The following is a 17726-nucleotide window of genomic DNA, read 5'->3' as shown; positions in this document are numbered from 1 at the left end:
AGATGGGAGAGAATTGACGCTGGCAGTAAAGTCACCCATCGACCAGTGGCTGCCCCAGATGACGGCAGAGGCAGTCCAGGCCAATGGAAAGAATGCTTCCAGGCCACACTCAGGCTGCTTGTGAGATGGGGTCTCTGATCCACGCCCGGCGGCTGGTGTACCCTTGGCCCTCATCCTACCTCGTCTCTGAGCAATGTTTTGCCAAACTCCAAGTGGTGTCTTTCCAAGATAGAGGACCCATGCAGCTTGGCCAGTGGGTTCTGGGATCTGAATGAGAAAGAGAGAGAGAGAGATAATCAATACGGAATGGACAATAGAAAATTAGGACTAAATATTAAGTCTCCTGCCTCCGTCTTTAACCTTCTCCACAAGCGATTTCAAGCTACTTTTGGGTCATGAACTCATTAGAGGATCTACTAAATAGTGTGGACCCCCTCCCCCAGAAAAAGCCACAAACACACACAATGCAGTAAAGGATTTTAGGGACATTAGCATTGGCCCATGCTTTGAGATCATCTAGCCCTGATTCTTCATATCCGAGTCTTGAATATTTATTTCTGAATTCGATAAATATTTGTTGAGCACTTACTATGTGCCACACACTGTGCTAAGTATTTAGAGTCTCAAAATGTAAAATGTAAATACAACTCTAGCCCCAGAGCAGCATGGAAGTATTGAGAAGGGTCAGAGCAGCATGATCTCAGAGCTTGTTAATGACTTACAGGCCATGGGCCCTGAGCAGAGACTCAGTTTTCTCTGTGTAAGTAGGGATCACATTAATCCCTTGTCTGCCCAGCCCACTGGGTGGTTGTGAGGATCCAGTGAGATCATGGCTCAAGGACTATGCTTCATGGGCTGTGTGAAATATAAGCTCTGTGAGGACAGGGGCTGTTTTGCTCATCTGAGTACCTCCTTTGCCTAGCATAGAGCCTACCACCTATATTAGAAGCATTATAAATACAAGATGGAGCTGGGTGCAGTGGCTCACGCCTGTAATTCCAACACTTTGAGAGGCCAAGGCAGGTGGATCACTTGAGGTTGGGAGTTCAAGACCAGCCTGCCCAACATGAAGAAACCCTGTCTCTATAAAAATAAATAAATAAACAAAAAAATAAATAAATAAGAGATGAATGAACGAACCATTACTGGTTACTTAACATCTTGGCCCTAATTAGCACAGCAGGTAGTAGAGGAAGGAGACAAGAAAGGAGTTTAATGCATTAGTTTTCTATGGGTGTTGTGACAAACTGCCACAGACTCAATGGCTTAAAACAATAAAATGCCTCATTTTACAGCTTTGTATGAAGTCTGAAATGGGTCCTTATGGCTGCTTTCCTTCTTGGGGCTTCAGAGGAGAATCTGTTTCCTTGCTTTTTTGAGTTTCTGGAGGCCACCTCCTTGCTTGTAGCCCGTGCCTCCATCTACAAAGAGTAGCATCACCTCTCCTCTCTGACCTCCTGCTTCCCTCTTATAAGGACCCTTGGGACTACATGGGGCCCACTCGAATACTCCCTGTATTTCAAGATCCTCAACTTAATCACATCTGCAAAGTCCCTTTTGAATGTAAGACAACATATTCCCCAGCTCAGGGATTTGAGATCTGGACATCTTTGGGGGGTCATTATTCTGGCTGCTACAGGAGGAGACTCAGATCCCAGGGACAGAAGGCAGTGGGAATCTGTGGAGCACAAGACTTCCCTGTTGGCCAGTGAGCCTGCCTGGAGGCCACATACAACTGGATAATAAATCCGGAGGGCTGGGGGTGGGGAGGGAGGCTGACTCACTTCATCTGGTAGAGGTTGTTGGTGCCTCTGTGATCGATGTCATGGCAGAAAGCAGCAGTGACCATGGCCAAGGCCTCCAGGTCCGTGAAGTAGCGCTTCAGTTTTCCCGTCTGGAAGGGCAAGCAGAAAGCAAATCATTTCTTTTGTGTAGGGGCTGGAAGCAGGGCTGAAAAGGCAGGTGTGAGGAGGAGGGCCCAGAACTAGGAAGCATGGGTCTGATCCTGGCTGTATCCTGGCCCCAGAGGCTGACCGGAGGACTGCCCAGGGCTGAGGGGTTTTTTTTGGGATGTGGGACTTTCGGTGCTGGAATGGGGAAAGTACCAGGTAAATGGAAACAACCGGTCACCCTGTTTCTGAGTTGACCTTCGCTGGTCTCATCTCACTCTGAACCTCAGTAGCCCAATCTACATACAGGGGGTGGAACATATTAGATTAGGTGATTTTTGAGAAACTTGTAGAGGTCAGGTCAGGTTTTAGGATTTGGAGAGTTTCTGAACACGGACAGACTGGTAAAACAAAATTTTCAAACCAGGTCTACTGGTTTAAGCGCAGCCTCGAGGAATCCTTCCTTGTGATTCTGCCAGACACTTAACTCCTTGTTGATGCTGGATGTTGAAACAAAACGTGGGAAAGCGCTCTGGAGAGCTGATGCTGCCTTTAAGAAAGAACTCACTCTACGTGGTGTTCTTGTTACCTTCTATGATCGCCTGGTCAGAATTCCTGCTTCCGGCCCTAGCACCTACTCTGGCCTGACCATTTCGGCCAAGGGGGAAGGAATGAGGATGAGGAAGGGCAGGGATTTGCATCATGATCTGGAGGGGAAATAATTTTAATTAAAACATAAAGGTCTCCGAACCTCTGAGCCAAAAATAGGGACACGAATACACAAAGATAAGTTCCTCCAAGGATATTGTGACACTGTTTGTAATAGTGAAAGACTGAAAACATTTCCAAGTCCAACAATAGAACACTACGCAGCCATAAAATTGTATCATGGATAAGCTTTAAAACATTATACTAAGTGAAATACGTCAGACACATAAGGACAAATACTGTAAGATTTCACTTACATGAGGTGCATAGAATAGTCAAGATGAAAGAAACAAAAAATAAGATAGGGCCAGGCATGGCAGCTCACGCCTGTAATCCTAGCCCTTGGGAGGCTGAAGCAGGAGGACCACTTGAGCCTAAGAGTTCAAGACCAGCCTAGGCAACACAGCCAGACCCTGTCTCTAAAAAACTAAAAATGTAGCTGGGCACGGTGGCACATACTGTGTTCCAGCTACTTGGTGTTGGTCCAAACTGTACCATTTTGTAGCCTCCCCATTATTTTACAGAAGTTGGTCAAAGTGAAACTTTTCACGGGGGTTTGGGCCGTGAGAAACATCCTGCATAACTACCTGACCACAAGGCGGACAAAGGCCCAACTAAAGAAACATCCTAGTATATCCTGCTGGGTAAAAGTCCAAGACATACCACGATGGCATCCCTCCAGGACAAGGGCGCAACTGCCTCATCATGAGAACATCTTATTAACATCCTGCCAGGCAACAAGCCATACTGCCCAGAGCCCTCCCACCCATACCTATATCCTATGAGCAGCGGTGGGCTCTGGCATTAGGCTGGTCCCCACTTCTGTAGGTTTTATGCTGGACATAAAGCGGGCATTTGCTGTTGAGCTGCCCTCTTTGTGTTTGTGTGTGTCTTTCTTTAACCCTCACCTTCCCTTCGAAACCTAGCACTTGAAAGACTGAGGTGGGAGGATCGCTTGAGCCCGGGAGGTCAAGAAAGACTGCAGTGAGCCATGTGTTCTCAGCACTGCACTCCAGCCTATGTGACAGAGCAAACCATGTCTCAAAAAAAAAAAAAAAAAAAATCTAAGAGGATAGAGATTAATTGTAATTGCTTCTGTCATTAAGTTGGCTAAGATGGAAGAAAATTATTTTTAAGTTTTTCTAAAATTTTTATATTAATGCTATCTTGAACATTAACAGCCAACATACACTGATGTAAAACTGGAATTTAGACCTCTCTTTTAAAACAACAAAGTTTTCTTGGAGTATTGGTCTGCTTTTAAAAGGAAATTTATCTTTTCATTGGCCTAGGAAACAAAGATTCTGTGCTTTATCAAATTAATTTCCTGTACTCCAGGTTGTCTTTACCCGGTTTTTGATCACCTAAGAAAATGGAGATTTCTTTATTAAAAGAGCTAAGGTCTTTCTATAGGTATGTAACTTTCTGTGTTTGCCTTTGAAGTCTTTTATTTATCACTTTGGTCAAGTGAATGACTACTGTTCACAGTGATCTTTTCTCTTTTCTTTTCTTTTCTTTTTGAGACAGAGTCTCCCTCTGTCACCCAGGCTAGGGTGCAGTGGTACAACTGCAACTCACTGCAGTTTGGACTTCCTGGGTTCAAATGATCCTCCCACCTCAGCCTCCTGAGTAGCTGGGACTACTGGTGCATGCCACCACACTGGGCTAAATAATCTTATTTTGCGCTGTGTGCAATGGCTCTTTCTTGTAATCACAGCACTCTGGAAGGCTGAGGTGGGTGGATTACTTGATGTTGGGAGTTCGAGACCAGCTTGGTCAACATGGTCAAATATTAAAAATTAGCTGGGCCTGGTGGCACGCACCTGTAACCTCAGTTACTTGGGCTGCTGAGACAGGGGAATCGCTTGAACTCAGGAAGCAGAGGTTGCAGTGAGCCAAGATCATGCCACTGTACTCCAGCCTGGGTGACAGAGCAAGACTCCGTCTCAAAAAAAAAAAAAAAAAAAAAAAAAAAGAATAAGCATTTTAAACCTTTGATATTTTTTAGAAACTTCCCAAAGTCATGTTCTTTTTTTTGAGACAGAGTGTCGTTCTGTCACCCAGGCTGGAGTGCAGTGGCATGATCTCAACTCACTGCAATCTCTGCCTCCTGGGTTTAAGTGATTCTATTGCCTCAGCCTCCTGAGTAGCTGGGATTAGGCACATGCCACCACACCTGGCTAATTTTTTAAAACATTTTTGGTAGAGACAGAGTTTCACCATGTTGGCCAGGCTGCTCTCAAACTCTTGACCTCAAGTAATCCGCCCGCCTTGGCCTCCCAAAGTGCTGGGATTATAGGCATGTGCCACCACACCCCGCCCCAAAATAATATTCTAAAATAAGTATTTTTCTTGACTGCAGATTAACTTTGGAATTTTTCAGATGAACACTTGGATCATCTTAAAAAGATATCTCTTCTTGTAAAAAGAGAGACATTAAACTAATTAGGCTTATTTGGTATATTAAACTATAAGGAAAGCATTGTCAAATACAATTAATGCTAAATCTTCTTTGAGTTATATTCTATGGATGTGTTATTAATGTGTTTCAAAACTGTATAAAATTCAGAGAAATCTAGTATTTCTGGTATAACACTGTCAGTCACAATTTTAGTTATTGTCTTAAAATGTTTGTGACAGAAATAACCAAATTTCCTTGTCAATTGTGTTATTATTGTAATGAACGCTCATGACATCTTTAACCATTACCATGTAAAGTCTCATCATCCACAGACGGTTTTTCACTCTGCTGCTTTCTGAGCAGCTATAAGCCTAAAGTGTTTCCTCTTCATAAGATCATACCATTGGACTGGGGAAGAATTCCCAGAATTCCAATGAAGAAACTGACTGGTTCATAAAACTGCTAACTCAATATTAAGCAGAATAAAAAATAATTGAAAATTAAAAAAAAGATTTGGTAGATTTTTTTTTTTGATTTGGTAGATTTTTATGCTAAGTCAGCCAGTACTGAAATTGGTAAGATATACAGTTTAAATGAACTCTACAAGATTGATCCAAGTCAAATTACCTATGATAACCTATTTAATAAACAGTTCTATGCACCTGAATTCGAGGACAAAATTGGTGTTTAAAAGGATATAAATCCAATGTTAAGTGTGGACTTATGGAGAGCCCCAATAGCCAGCTGGTCCTTAACGAGTCCTTAAAGCTTCCATTATTAGATTCCTGCACTCCATGAGTCATCATGGAAGACATAAAATGACAGAAATTATGACAAAATATGGACAGGGCGACTGCTCTAAAATTGCTAAAATGGGCTGGGCACGGTGGCTGGTGCCTGTAATCCCAGCACTTTGGGAGGCTGAGGCTGGCGAATCACTTGAGGTCAGGAGTTTGAGACCAGCCTGGCCAACGTGGCGAAATCCCATCTCAACTAAAAATAGAAAAATTAGCCAGGGCTGGTGACATGTGCCTGTAATCCCAGCTACTTGGGAGGCTGAGGCAGAAATATCACTTGAACCTAGGAGGAGATGGAGGTTGCAGTGAGCCGAGATCACGTTGCTGCATTCCAGCCTGTATGACAGAGTGAGACTCCGTTGCTAAATAAATAAATATTATTGCCAAAATGGTTTTAAGAAATATTTGGGGCCAGGTATGGTAGCTCACACCTAAAATCTCAAATATTTAGGAGGCCAAGGCAGGAGGATCACTTGAACCCAAGAGTTTAATACCAGCCTGGACAACATAGTGAGACCCTGTCTCTACAAAACAATTTAAAAATTAGCCCAGTATGGTGATGAGTGCCCATTGACCCAGCTACTTGGGAGGCTGAGATGGGAAGATTGCTTGAGCCTAGGAGGTCAAGGCTACAGTGAGCCATAATGATACCACTGCACTCCAGCTTGGGCAACAAAGCAAGACCCTATCTCAAAAAAAAAAAAAAAAAAAAAAAAGTTTGATTTATCAAACTCATAATGCTAGCATGACAATAAAAATTTCAGGCAACACATTTCCGGCACCCACTGGATTATTGGAACACTTACAGATGAATTTCACTAAACTGCCACCTTCAATGCATCTTTTCCAGTTTTATAGAACTGTTCCCATACAGGAAGGCTAATGTTATAGCACTACACTATAACACTCTAAAAGCTATTAGAAAATATTTTTTTCTCTGGGTTTAATGGCTTGAATATATAATTCCAGCAACTTGGGAGACTGCAGCAGGAAGATCACTTGAGGCCAGGAGTTTAAGACCATGGCAACATAGTGAGACCCCATCTCTTAAATAAATAAATAAATAAATGAATTGGTCCGTCACAGTGGTACATGCCTGTAATTTTAGCTACTTGGGAGGCTGAGGTGAAAGGATCACATGAGCCCAAGAGTTTGAGGCTGCACTGAGCTATGATCACATCACCACATTTCAGACGGGGCAACAGAGTGAGAGCTCATCTCAGAAAAAAAAACTTAAAAAATATTTTTTCCTTATGGGGAATTCTTGAGAAAATCTCCAGAGACTTTTCTGGAAGCACTGTCAAATAATAGTGCTAAACTTTGTTTCAGTTATAGTCTATGGATGTGTTATTGACACGTGTTTCAGGAATTGTATAACATTTTCCTTTTTTTTTTTTTTTTTTTGAACCAATCTCTCACTCTGCCACCCAGGGTAAAGGTCAGTTGTGCCATCACGGTTCACTGCAGCCTTGACTTCCTGTGTTCAAAGGATCCTCCTGCCTCACCTGCTGAGTATTTGGGACCACAGACATGTGCCACCATATCTGGCTAATATTTGTATTTTTTATAGAGATGGGATTTTACCATGTTGCCCAGACTGACCTTGAACTCCTGGGCTCAAACAATACACCCATATCAGCCTCTGAAAATATTGCGATTACAGGAGTGAGCCACCATGCCCGACCTGTATGAAATTTATAGATGGAGATGAAGAGGTACCCATTTCACCAGACAAATTGTAAAACAGTTTACAAAGATATAAACACAGTTGTGTTTGGCAAAGCTAACTGAATCAATTGGATTGCCTTGGTCAAAGGTATTCTCAATTGATGACAATCAGATCCACTCCTGCCAGAAAACAGGTTGACCCCATATGAAACTGTTACAGGAAGATGTATGCCTCTGATAACAGAACCTCATTTATCTCCCACTCTTTTTTTCTCCCCTTTTTTTTTTTTTTCTAATTTTGAGAGAGAGTCTCCCTCTGTTGCCCAGGCTGGAGGGCAGTGGTGCGATCTCAGCTCATTGCAACCTCCACCTCCAGGGTTCAAGCGATTCTCCTGCCTCAGCCTCCCAAGTAGCTGGGACTACAGGTGCATGCCACCGCACCCCGCTAATTTTTGGTATTTTTAGTAGAGACTGGATTTCACCATGTTAGCCAGGATGGTCTCTGCCTCCTGACCTGGTGATTTGCCCAGCTTGGCCTCTGAAAGTGCTGGTTTACAGGCATGAACCAATGTGACCAGCTATCTTCCACTCTTATAAACTCTGACATGACTCAGTACTGCAGGACTTTACTGCATTATGCCAAAGCATATTTTCATGAGGTTAAAGAAGCTCTTTGTGACCCACCAATTGATGACAAACAGACCTTTCATGATCTAGAACCCAGAGATTAGGTCTTTTGGAAATGACACTAAAGGAAGACTGCTCTTGAACTTCATTGTCAGGGACCATACCAAGTTCTTCTCTACCGCAAAACCGTGGGACCTTGAGTCTTGGATCTCCATCTCTCAACTCAGAAGGTCCCTCTAGATTCCTGGAACTATACGCCTGTTGGACTCCTTCAGGTAAAGCTAACCAGGGAAGGTTTTCCCTAGAAACAGATGGCATTCCAGATAGGGACAGTTTTCCCAAGATCATAGATCGAGGCTTCTCTGCCAGCATGAAGGAAACAGCACTCCGACCTTTCTAATTAATAACCTAATCACTGCCAAATACAGAAAATCCATCTGGGTGATGCCTATCAAAGGTATATCATGCCTTCAGGTATTGTGTAGTGAAGACCTGGAGACTACCTATGTGACTAGGAGTAATTGCTTGTAGGATGTCACAGGATTAAATCCAGTAATGCTTCTTTCACTAAATGTGGTTATGCAACCTTATAGTATGATACGAAGGGACCACAAAAAAGTAAGTGTCCCACTGGACCCCATTCAGGAGCTATGCAGACTTACAGGCTGACAAACTCAACTGAACTCTGTTCAAGCACCACTAGGTGGCCTCTTTTCCAGTCCCCTAGAGCTTATAATGGGTTTGCTTACTCCGTTCTCTCTCCCTGCTGGCCCAGAACTTGCTATTTGGCCAGGCTCACTCCTTGCTCCCAAATAGCTTTCCCTGAAAGTTCCCATATTAGCTCCCACAATCAAAGGCCAAAGCAACTGATAACCAAAATTACTACCAACCTCAAAATGGATGAAGATAAGTTAGTTTCTACTCAGGAAAGTTTTCAGTGGGGTTCCTGGGGGCTCACTCTTGCTGGTGGAGGGGTACCAGTTATAGGGAATTTGAAGCTAATTATACATTGGAGGGAAATTTTGGATTTTATAGTCAATCAGGCCTCCCAGGGTTCAGACGGGGAGAAGCAACTCACTAAAATGTGGATGAGAACAGGATGCAGCTTTAGCCCTCCTCTTTGGCCTTGTTGACTTGCGTACGGTGCTGAACCAAACCGAATGTGGCACTTCCCTTTTCCCTGATTTGCACACTACAGGAAGCTTAATGTAAAACATGGCTGATATTGCTGTTTCTCTAGACACTGCCGCAATTTAAGGAAATGCAAAAACGTTTCTCTGGGGAAAAGAACACATGATGTGTTTATGGGAGCAGCTAACAGGTGGTTTGCAGGCATCTTGAATGGTGAATGGCGAACTTTTCTATTCCGAGGTTTTCTCATCTTTATTTTATTTATTAATTTATTTTTCGAGATGGAGTGTCACCTGTTGTTACCCAGGCTGGAGTGCAATGGTGTGTTCTCAGCTTGCTGCAACCTCTGCTTCCTGGGTTCAAGCTATTCTCCTGCCTCAGCCTCCCGAGCAGCTGGGATTCCAGGCGCGCGCCACCACCTCCAGCTAATTTTTGTATTTTTAGTAGAGACAGGCTTTCACCATGTTGGCCAGGATGGTCTCGATCTCTTGACCTTCTGATCCACCTGCCTCGGCCTCCCAAAGTGCTGGGATTACAGGCGGGACCCAGCGCACCCGGCTTATTATTTTTTTTTTTTAAGTGGATTTCCAAATTATTATGTCTTGCATTACCAGGCTAACTACAGAAATGGGTACCTCTTTATATCATGCCATTTAAAAATGAACTATGTTCCTAACTGTCATGCCCCAAACGAAGACTATGACCAATAACCAACTGAACTGTTGAACTATTTTAATACTTGTGACGTGGTTACCCCCAAATAACCAGACTGAGGTTGGGGGTAGCTTGCAGCTTTCTTTCTCTTTTCTTTTTTATATGCCTCTCTATTCTTAAAATCCTTTTATACAAAAGCCTGTACTGCTTCCACATAATTCTTAAAAGACAATAAATAGAGAAAGGAGAACAATGCTGTTGCTACCACATAGAGTCTGCATGAGATGGTCTGGCATGCTGCAAGCCCACCCGACCAGCCCCACCAGCCCCGCCATACCACCAGTAGGGAGAACATGGTCTGGCCCACATTGAAGCCATGTCGCCAGTTGTGGTAGGTAATCTTGCGGTAGCCCTTACTCAGGGAGTACATGAACCGCACCAGGGCCTGTGAACACATACATATCAGTGAGGCAGGACACACATGATGGTTAGAATAACAAAAACATGCAGAAAGCATGGCCCATGCCCTCTCTTTTGAGGCTGGAGGTCATCCAACACCCATTGTTGCTGACTGGGAGTAGGGAAGCCTTGGCCATCATCCTGGTTCTTCCTCTCATTTACTGTGCAACTTAAGGCAAGTTCCTTCTCACCTGGGCCTACATCCCCATGTGCCAGAGTTACTTGCTTCTGATTTCCTGACCCAGAGCAAAATTTGTTAACTTGTAACTGGTTCACTGGACCAGGAGGTGAGAACTTGTAATAGATGCAGTCACGCTGTGAAAGTGCTTTGCAAACTGCTAAACACTATGAGGATATTGTTATTAGGAAAGGAGGTGAGCATGAGTCATTCCTCTGACCCAGCTTCATCAGTGATTCCCAAACTGTGCCCTGGAGAGTAACTGTCCTTGGAGAAGCTAACAGGGGCCCTACAGGAAAGGAAAGCTAAAGGACTCTTTTATCTGGTGGTAAACTTGTCTGTGCGTTAGACTCACTTGGAGGACTTGTTAAAACAGTTTCTGATTCTTCAGAGCTGGGAGTGTGTGTGATGTCTGTGTGGTGTGTGTGTGTGTGTGTGTGTGTGAGAGAGAGAGAGAGAGAGAGAGAGAGAGAATGTGAATTGCTGATAAATTCTTAGGTGGAGAGAGAATGTGAATTGCTGATAAATTCTTAGGTGGAGAGAGAATGTGAATTGCTGATAAATTCTTAGGTGGTGTGGATGTGGACTGGGGAAACACTTTGAGAACCACTGCTTTACTCCAAATCAAATGAGTTTGGGAAATTCTGCACACCGTATGCCACTGCCTGCCATATACACATCTGCCTTTCCACCATTCCCCTAGACTCACAGCAAACCTTAGTAAGGAATTCTGCAGGGAATGAGCCCTGTTTAAATTGGTTTAGGCCACATTTCTGCCCTCATTTAACTATAGGACCCATTTTTTTGCAGCACATCTATTCCCAGCCTTCAGAGCTTAGTACCTCAGAACTCACTGTAAGAAACCAATGCACCCAAAACATCACACTTCACAGGACACAGAGGAACAGCGTGGCTCTTTTCTTATAAATGACTCATCTGTGCAACATGACTAATTCTTTAACTCCTAAATGCTGAGGATACATTCTTTTTAAGGTAGTTTACAGATTGAGTTTTTTGTTGTTGTTTTTTTAAAGCAAGCAAGAAAGAAAATGAAAAGGGGAAATCAACAATGTTTGTTTTGACCTTACCTCTTGCGGAATGTGAAATTTATCCACCACTTTGAGCTCATAATACATCTGTATTCCACATTTCACCAGCTCCAGTTCTGTTAGGGGCAAGTCACTGAAGTGAAATTTATTAATTTCATATTTCTCTGCATCTGGCAGCTCTGCTTGCTGTATAAGAATAGAGTCAAGTGATTAGGAAGCATGAAGGGTTTCTGGGTGCCCACCTCCTCCCCAGGCCTGTCCCCATGCTGGGTATGTGGGAGGGATCAGAACAGAGTGATGGGGATCATGCTTTGCAAAGAGACAACCGTGCACGCTCAGGAGCACCTTGGACTTGTTACACATCAGGGCTCATGCTGCCCTGGTTCAGCTCACCAGGATCTCAGCCAGCTCCTCTTCCTCACATTCCCATGGCTCCTTCCCATACACCTCTCTGGTTTTCTGCCAGGGCCCAAAACAGCAGGGGGAAAAAAATAGGTTACAACATCCAAAGCCTAAAAATGCCTCCGCTCTTCCATTCCCACTTATCTCCTTTCTCCAAAGTCCTTGCGACAGAATCACGAGCTCAAAGAGGATTCCATTAAATATTCATTGATGTACCAAGTCCTGGGCTTTAGAACCATAGAGACCTGCATTCAAATTTGAGCTCTGCCGCTTACTAGCAGTGTTATTAATGCTTCTGATCTTCAGTTTCCTCATCTGCAAACTGGGGATAATAAACGTACTTAACTGCTAAATTAAAATGCATTATGCAAAGTTATTCTTCTTTTTTTTTTTTTTTTTTGAGACGGAGTTTCACTCTTGTTACCCAGGCTGGAGTGCAATGGTGCGATCTCGGCTCACTGCAACCTCCACTTCCTGGGTTAAGGCAATTCTCCTGCCTCAGCCTCCTGAGTAGCTGAGATTACAGGCAAGTGCCACCATGCCCAGCTAATTTTTTGTATTTTTAGTAGAGATGGGGTTTCACCATGTTGACCAGGATGGTCTCGATCTCTCGACCTCGTGATCCACCCGCCTCAGCCTCCCAAAGTGCTGGGATTACAGGCATGAGCCACCGCGCCCAGCCCCGCAAAGTCATTCTTGAGTAATATATGTAAAATTAAATAATGCATATAAAACACTTAGCACAGTGCTTGGTACATGGTACACTAACATAAAAGAATGCTGTTGTTGATCATTTTATTGTTATTAGTACTGAGTGGGAGTAAGGAGGCCTTGGCCATAGTCCTGGTTCTTCCTCTCATTTACTGCACAACTTGAGGTAAGTTCCTTCTCTCTCTGGGCCTATGTCCCTCTGTGCCATAGGAGGGGGAACTGGACCCAGTTACTTGCTTCTGATTTCCTGACCCAGAGCAAAATGTGTTAACTTGTAAGTGGTTCACTGAGGCTGTGCCCCACTAGGTTGCACATACCCATTCTTTGGCTGAAACTATGGACGGAGTCAAGCCAACCATGAAGCAATTTATTCAAACTGGATGTTTTCTCCCCTAAATTTACCAGTTATTGGGATGAAATGATCAAATTTGTTGTGGCATCATCCCAGCTTAAGAAATGCCTTCTAAAAAACATTAGCCTGTCTTTCTTTTTTCTTTTTCTTCTTTTTGTTTTTGTCTCACTCTGTCAGGCAGGCTGAAGTGTGGCGGGGCAATCACCGCTCACAGCAGCCTTGATCTTCATGGGCTCAGGTGGTCCTCCCACCTCAGCCTCCTGAGTAGCTGGGACTACAGGTGCGCACCAACATGCCTGACTAATTTTTGTGGGTTTTTTTTTTTTTGGTAGAGACAGGGTCTCACCATGTTGCCCAGGCTGGTGTCGAACTGCTGGGCTTAAGAGATCTGACCACGTCAGCCTCCCACAGTGCTGAGATTACAGGTGTAATCTGCACCCAGCTTGATAGGGTCTTCTAAGTGAGCTGACCCCACAGGAGAGAGGCTCTGAGAAACTGACCATTGTCCACTGGTTTTCCAGATAAAGCTTCCTCTCAGAGTAGGTGCTATGGCTGGTTGACCCTGTGTCCAGTACTAAGTCATTCCTGAGCACAGTAAAAAATGAAGTTTCTAGAGCTGTCAGACCAACATCTGACCCCAAGACTGAGGTGTTTCTGTAAGGAATAACTGTCCCCAGGCCACACAGTGCAGTCGTTATGTACCACTCTCAGGCACTCATCTGTTATGCACTCATTCATTCATTCAGTGTTGAGGGCTGCTGCATCCCTGTGCTAGGCAGAAAAAATAGAACAGTGCACAAACCCATGCCCAGGCTGTGCCCTCATGGAGTTGCAAGTTTTGCCTAGTCTGGCCACATCTCTGAGATGTAGTCTCTATTCGAGTAGAAACAAAGAAAGAATATTACACACCAAGATTTTCTGAATTTCTTCATTGTCACATTTCACATGATATTTTACTATGTCCTGGAAAATATCCTTCCTATTTTCAAGTTTATTCATTGACTCATAGGTGTCAGGATTTAAGACAGACCAGCCCAGAAATTGAGTCAAAGACTGAAAAAGAAAGAAAGGCGAAATCAGAGACAGAACACTCAAGTTTAATCTTGACTCTAAAACTTATAGCAAGAATCTCTAGGCCTCTGTTTTCTCAGCTATTAAATGGATTTGACAAGGCATGTGTTGCCCACTTTGCAGAGCTCTTACAAGGCTAAGATAAAGGAATGGATGTGATCACACTTTATGTAAAGCACTAACATACATAAAGCATCATTCTTAGGTGTAATAACTTCACAAAAGGAGAATGTGTTTTTGCATGTGGGGATAGAGGATATGCAGGAACTTTATACTTTTTTGCTCAATTTTGCTAAGAACCTAAAACTAAAAAAGCAGAATTTTTTATTTTTTAAAAAGCAGAGGTTTTTTGGTTGTTGTTTTTTTTTATATAATGTTTTTTGAGATAAGGTCTTGCTCTGTCACCCAGGATGGAGTGCAATGGTACAATCATGGCACACTGCAGCTTTGCCCTTACTTCAGCCTCCTGAGTAACTAGGACCACAGGTATGCACCACCATGCCTGGCAAACCTTTTATTTTTTTTTTTAGAAATGGGGTATTGCCCTGTTGGCCAGGCTGGTCTTAAATTCCTGGACTCAAGCGATTCATCTGCCTCAACTTCCCAAAGTACTGGGATTACAGGCATGAGCCACCATGCTCAGCTCGATTAAATTTTTTTAAAAGGAAATGTGGATTTCTCTGACAGCACATCAGTGCAGTACAGAAGTGAGAGTAAAGAAAGTGATTGATGAGGCTGAATCAGGATTAGACCAACCAGGTTGCTGCCCCATGTGTTAGAGCAGTGACATCCATCCCCCTCCAGCCTCCCCCAGCAAGCTGGCTCTGAATCCCAGCAGCAAAAGACCTCCTAGCAAGCCATACCTCCATGAGGGTCTCATCCATTTCGTCAAAGGGCTTCCCATCTTTACGATTGTAAAATGTGGCCACCCCAACAATTTCTTCCTTCTTGTTCACAATCGGCATCGAAAGGACATTTTTAATCATCCATCCAGACTCATCCAGAGGCTCTTTCTACAAGAGAAGGGCAACGATGACAGATTTCACACTACATCATGACCCTGATTGGCTGAGAGGAGGAGGTGGCAAGAGGATGGAGTTTGTCGGATTTTGCACGATTTTAGACACCCGTTAACTACCATGAGAAATAACCCATCGGGTTGGAATTCCTTAAGCCAAGTAGCCATTTTGTGTTCGCCCCTCAGATGTGAGGGCCAGTGTGCGTCAGGCAGTGTGTTGCCGGCTGAGGATGTAATGACGTGCGGAACAGCCAAGAGAAGTAGTGTTTCTCTTTCAGATATGGGAGGTAGTGGCGGGGGCTGGCTTCAAAGGGCGATGCTGTGATTCTTGTAACTTTGAATTAATAACCTAGATATAACCTGCACTTTTTGCCTCTTGCCCTGACTTCCTGTGTGACTTTTAGCACTTCATTTTCTCTCCTGGGGCCTCAATTTTCTCCTCTATAGAATGGAAAGAATATGTGTCTAACTGAACAAATGAAGTTCTTGATCAATTATAAGATTCCTTTGGAGAAGTCAGGTATGGTGGTTCATGCCTTTGAGATGGCTCAGCCATTGTGTCTGGCCCAATCTATGTTTCTTAAAAATGTTATTCAGGGGATGGGTGCGGTGGCTTACACCTGTAATCCCAGCACTTTGGGGGGGGCCAAGGTGGGAGGATCACCTGAGGTTGGGAGCTCGAGACCAGCCTGACCAACACGGAGAAACCCCGTCTCTACTAAAAATATGAAATTAGTCAGGGGTATGGTGGTGCATGCCTGTAATCCCAGCTACTTGGGAGGCTGAGGCAGGAGAATCACTTGAATGCAGGAGGCGGAGGTTGCAGTGAGCCGAGATTGTGTCATTGCACTCTAGCCTAGGTACCAAGAGTGAAACTCCGTCTCAAAAAAAAACAAAGTTACTCAGGCTACTTTGTGGAGGATGAGTTGGAGGAGGAAGACCAGAATCTGAAAACAAGATTAAATTTGCTTTTCTAACATAGTTCAACCACAATCCAGTGAATGACTTCAGTAAAGACCACGTTCTGCTGCGGTTGTGGTCAGGTTAGCAACTCTCAGCAAGTCTTTGGGCTTGTCGCATTGATGTAGTCAAAATCACATCGCATGAAGTTCAGTTTTCACTTTGGAACTATTTTCCTCTAAGCTTTTTCATAATGCTCTTGAAGGAGTAAAAAAAATAATTTTGAATTTTCTGAGCCATTTTTGTTTCCCTCTGAATTATTTCCTGATTGATAATGATTTGTTTTTCTTCTATTTGTTTAGCCTAGCATGCTAAACCAAATCAATATTGACAGGGCCCTGGAGCTGAGGATGTCAAGAAAGATAAGACCCAACCTTGACCAAAGGAAGCCACATTTTACTAAGAGGAATTAGCCTGACACAGAGGCAAGGAAAATAAAAGATGAAGTAAGGAAAATACATAAGAGACACAAGTTCCTTGGTATGCCTTTCCAGGCCCTGTGAAATCTGACCTCTGTCCCCTTCTCTAGAATCTTCTCTTGTCAGTCTCCCCCTCAGTTTCTCACTCAGATTTGTTGGCTTATTGTAGTTCACCCCAATAAGCCATCTCTTTCCTGCAATCGTCTCCCCTTTCTCTATTGCCCATACATAAGTTTCAGGGGCACATTTCTTGACTCCTTCCAGATTAAGTCAGAATCTCCAGAGAGGTTGCCTCCTCTCCTGCTGCCCTTCTCCTAACCACCACCCTGTGCCTCTTGCCCCGTGCAATCATGAGCTTCACGGAGACAAAGACTATGCCTGTCTGGTCTACCACTGTAGCAAGTGTAACGTTTTGCTAATGCCGTCACGGACGACATCCTCCACAAAACATTTGTTTAAAAAAAAAAAAAAAGACAAAATCAAATGGAAGGTTGGGCATGGTGGCTCACATCTGTAATCCCAGCACTTTGGGAGGCCGAGGTGGGTAGATCACCTGAGGTCAGGAGTTCGAGACCAGCCTGGTCAACATGGGGAGACTTAGTCTCTACTAAAAATACAAAAAATTAGCTGGGTGTGGTGGCAGGCACCTGTAATCCCAGCTACTTGGGAAGGTGAGGCAGGAGAATTATCTTGAATTCAGGAGGCAGGAGGCAGAGGTTGCAATGAGCCGAGATCGCACCACTGCACTGCAGCCTGGGCGACAGAGTGAGACTCTGCCTCAAAACAACAACAACAACAACAACAACAACAAAAACAAATGGAATATGAAACAACAGTCCATAAAAATTCCAAGGAGAGAGAAATGATATTCAGCCAGAGAATAAAACTTAATAGAAGTGATAGAATTTGGGGTTGTTATTGAAGGGCAGAGAGGATTTCAACATCTCTTTCCTGCAATCTTCTCCCCTTTCTCTATGGCCCACACATAAGTTTCACAGGAGATGGTAGAGCAGGATTTGAGCAGGAGATGATGGTGAACAGCGTAAGCAAAGGTGCTGAGGCCAGTCAGGCACAGTGGTGAACTCCTGTAGTCTAGCTGATTGGCAGGCTGAGGCAGGAGCTTGGCTTGAGCCCACCGGGTTGAGGCTGCAATGAGCTGTGATTGCACCACTGCACTCCAGCCTGGGCAACAGGGTGAGACCCTCTCTTAAAAAAAAAAAAAAAAAAGACAA

The 17726-nt window shown here is 43.9% G+C and overlaps 1 protein-coding gene across 2 annotated transcripts in view; it reads right to left on the bottom strand.

Annotated features, from left to right (window-relative positions):
* PDE6A (phosphodiesterase 6A) overlaps positions 1-17726 on the bottom strand; it is a 98054-nt gene that overhangs the window by 24509 nt on the left and 55819 nt on the right. For both annotated transcript variants that reach the window (XM_003934007.4, XM_010344533.3), the window contains 7 exons: positions 14961-15110; positions 13936-14079; positions 11955-12020; positions 11601-11747; positions 10213-10320; positions 1785-1894; positions 180-267 (listed from right to left, as the gene is read on the bottom strand). In XM_003934007.4, coding sequence (XP_003934056.2) covers positions 180-267; positions 1785-1894; positions 10213-10320; positions 11601-11747; positions 11955-12020; positions 13936-14079; positions 14961-15110 — 813 coding nt within the window. The remainder of the gene's footprint in view (positions 1-179; positions 268-1784; positions 1895-10212; positions 10321-11600; positions 11748-11954; positions 12021-13935; positions 14080-14960; positions 15111-17726) is intronic.

Source organism: Saimiri boliviensis, chromosome 1, assembly GCF_048565385.1.
Source record: "Saimiri boliviensis isolate mSaiBol1 chromosome 1, mSaiBol1.pri, whole genome shotgun sequence".
In the NCBI taxonomy this organism is placed as follows: Eukaryota; Metazoa; Chordata; class Mammalia; order Primates; family Cebidae; genus Saimiri; species Saimiri boliviensis.
The sequence above is the reverse complement of the archived record's forward strand: the minus strand, read 5'-3'. Positions and strand labels throughout refer to the sequence as shown.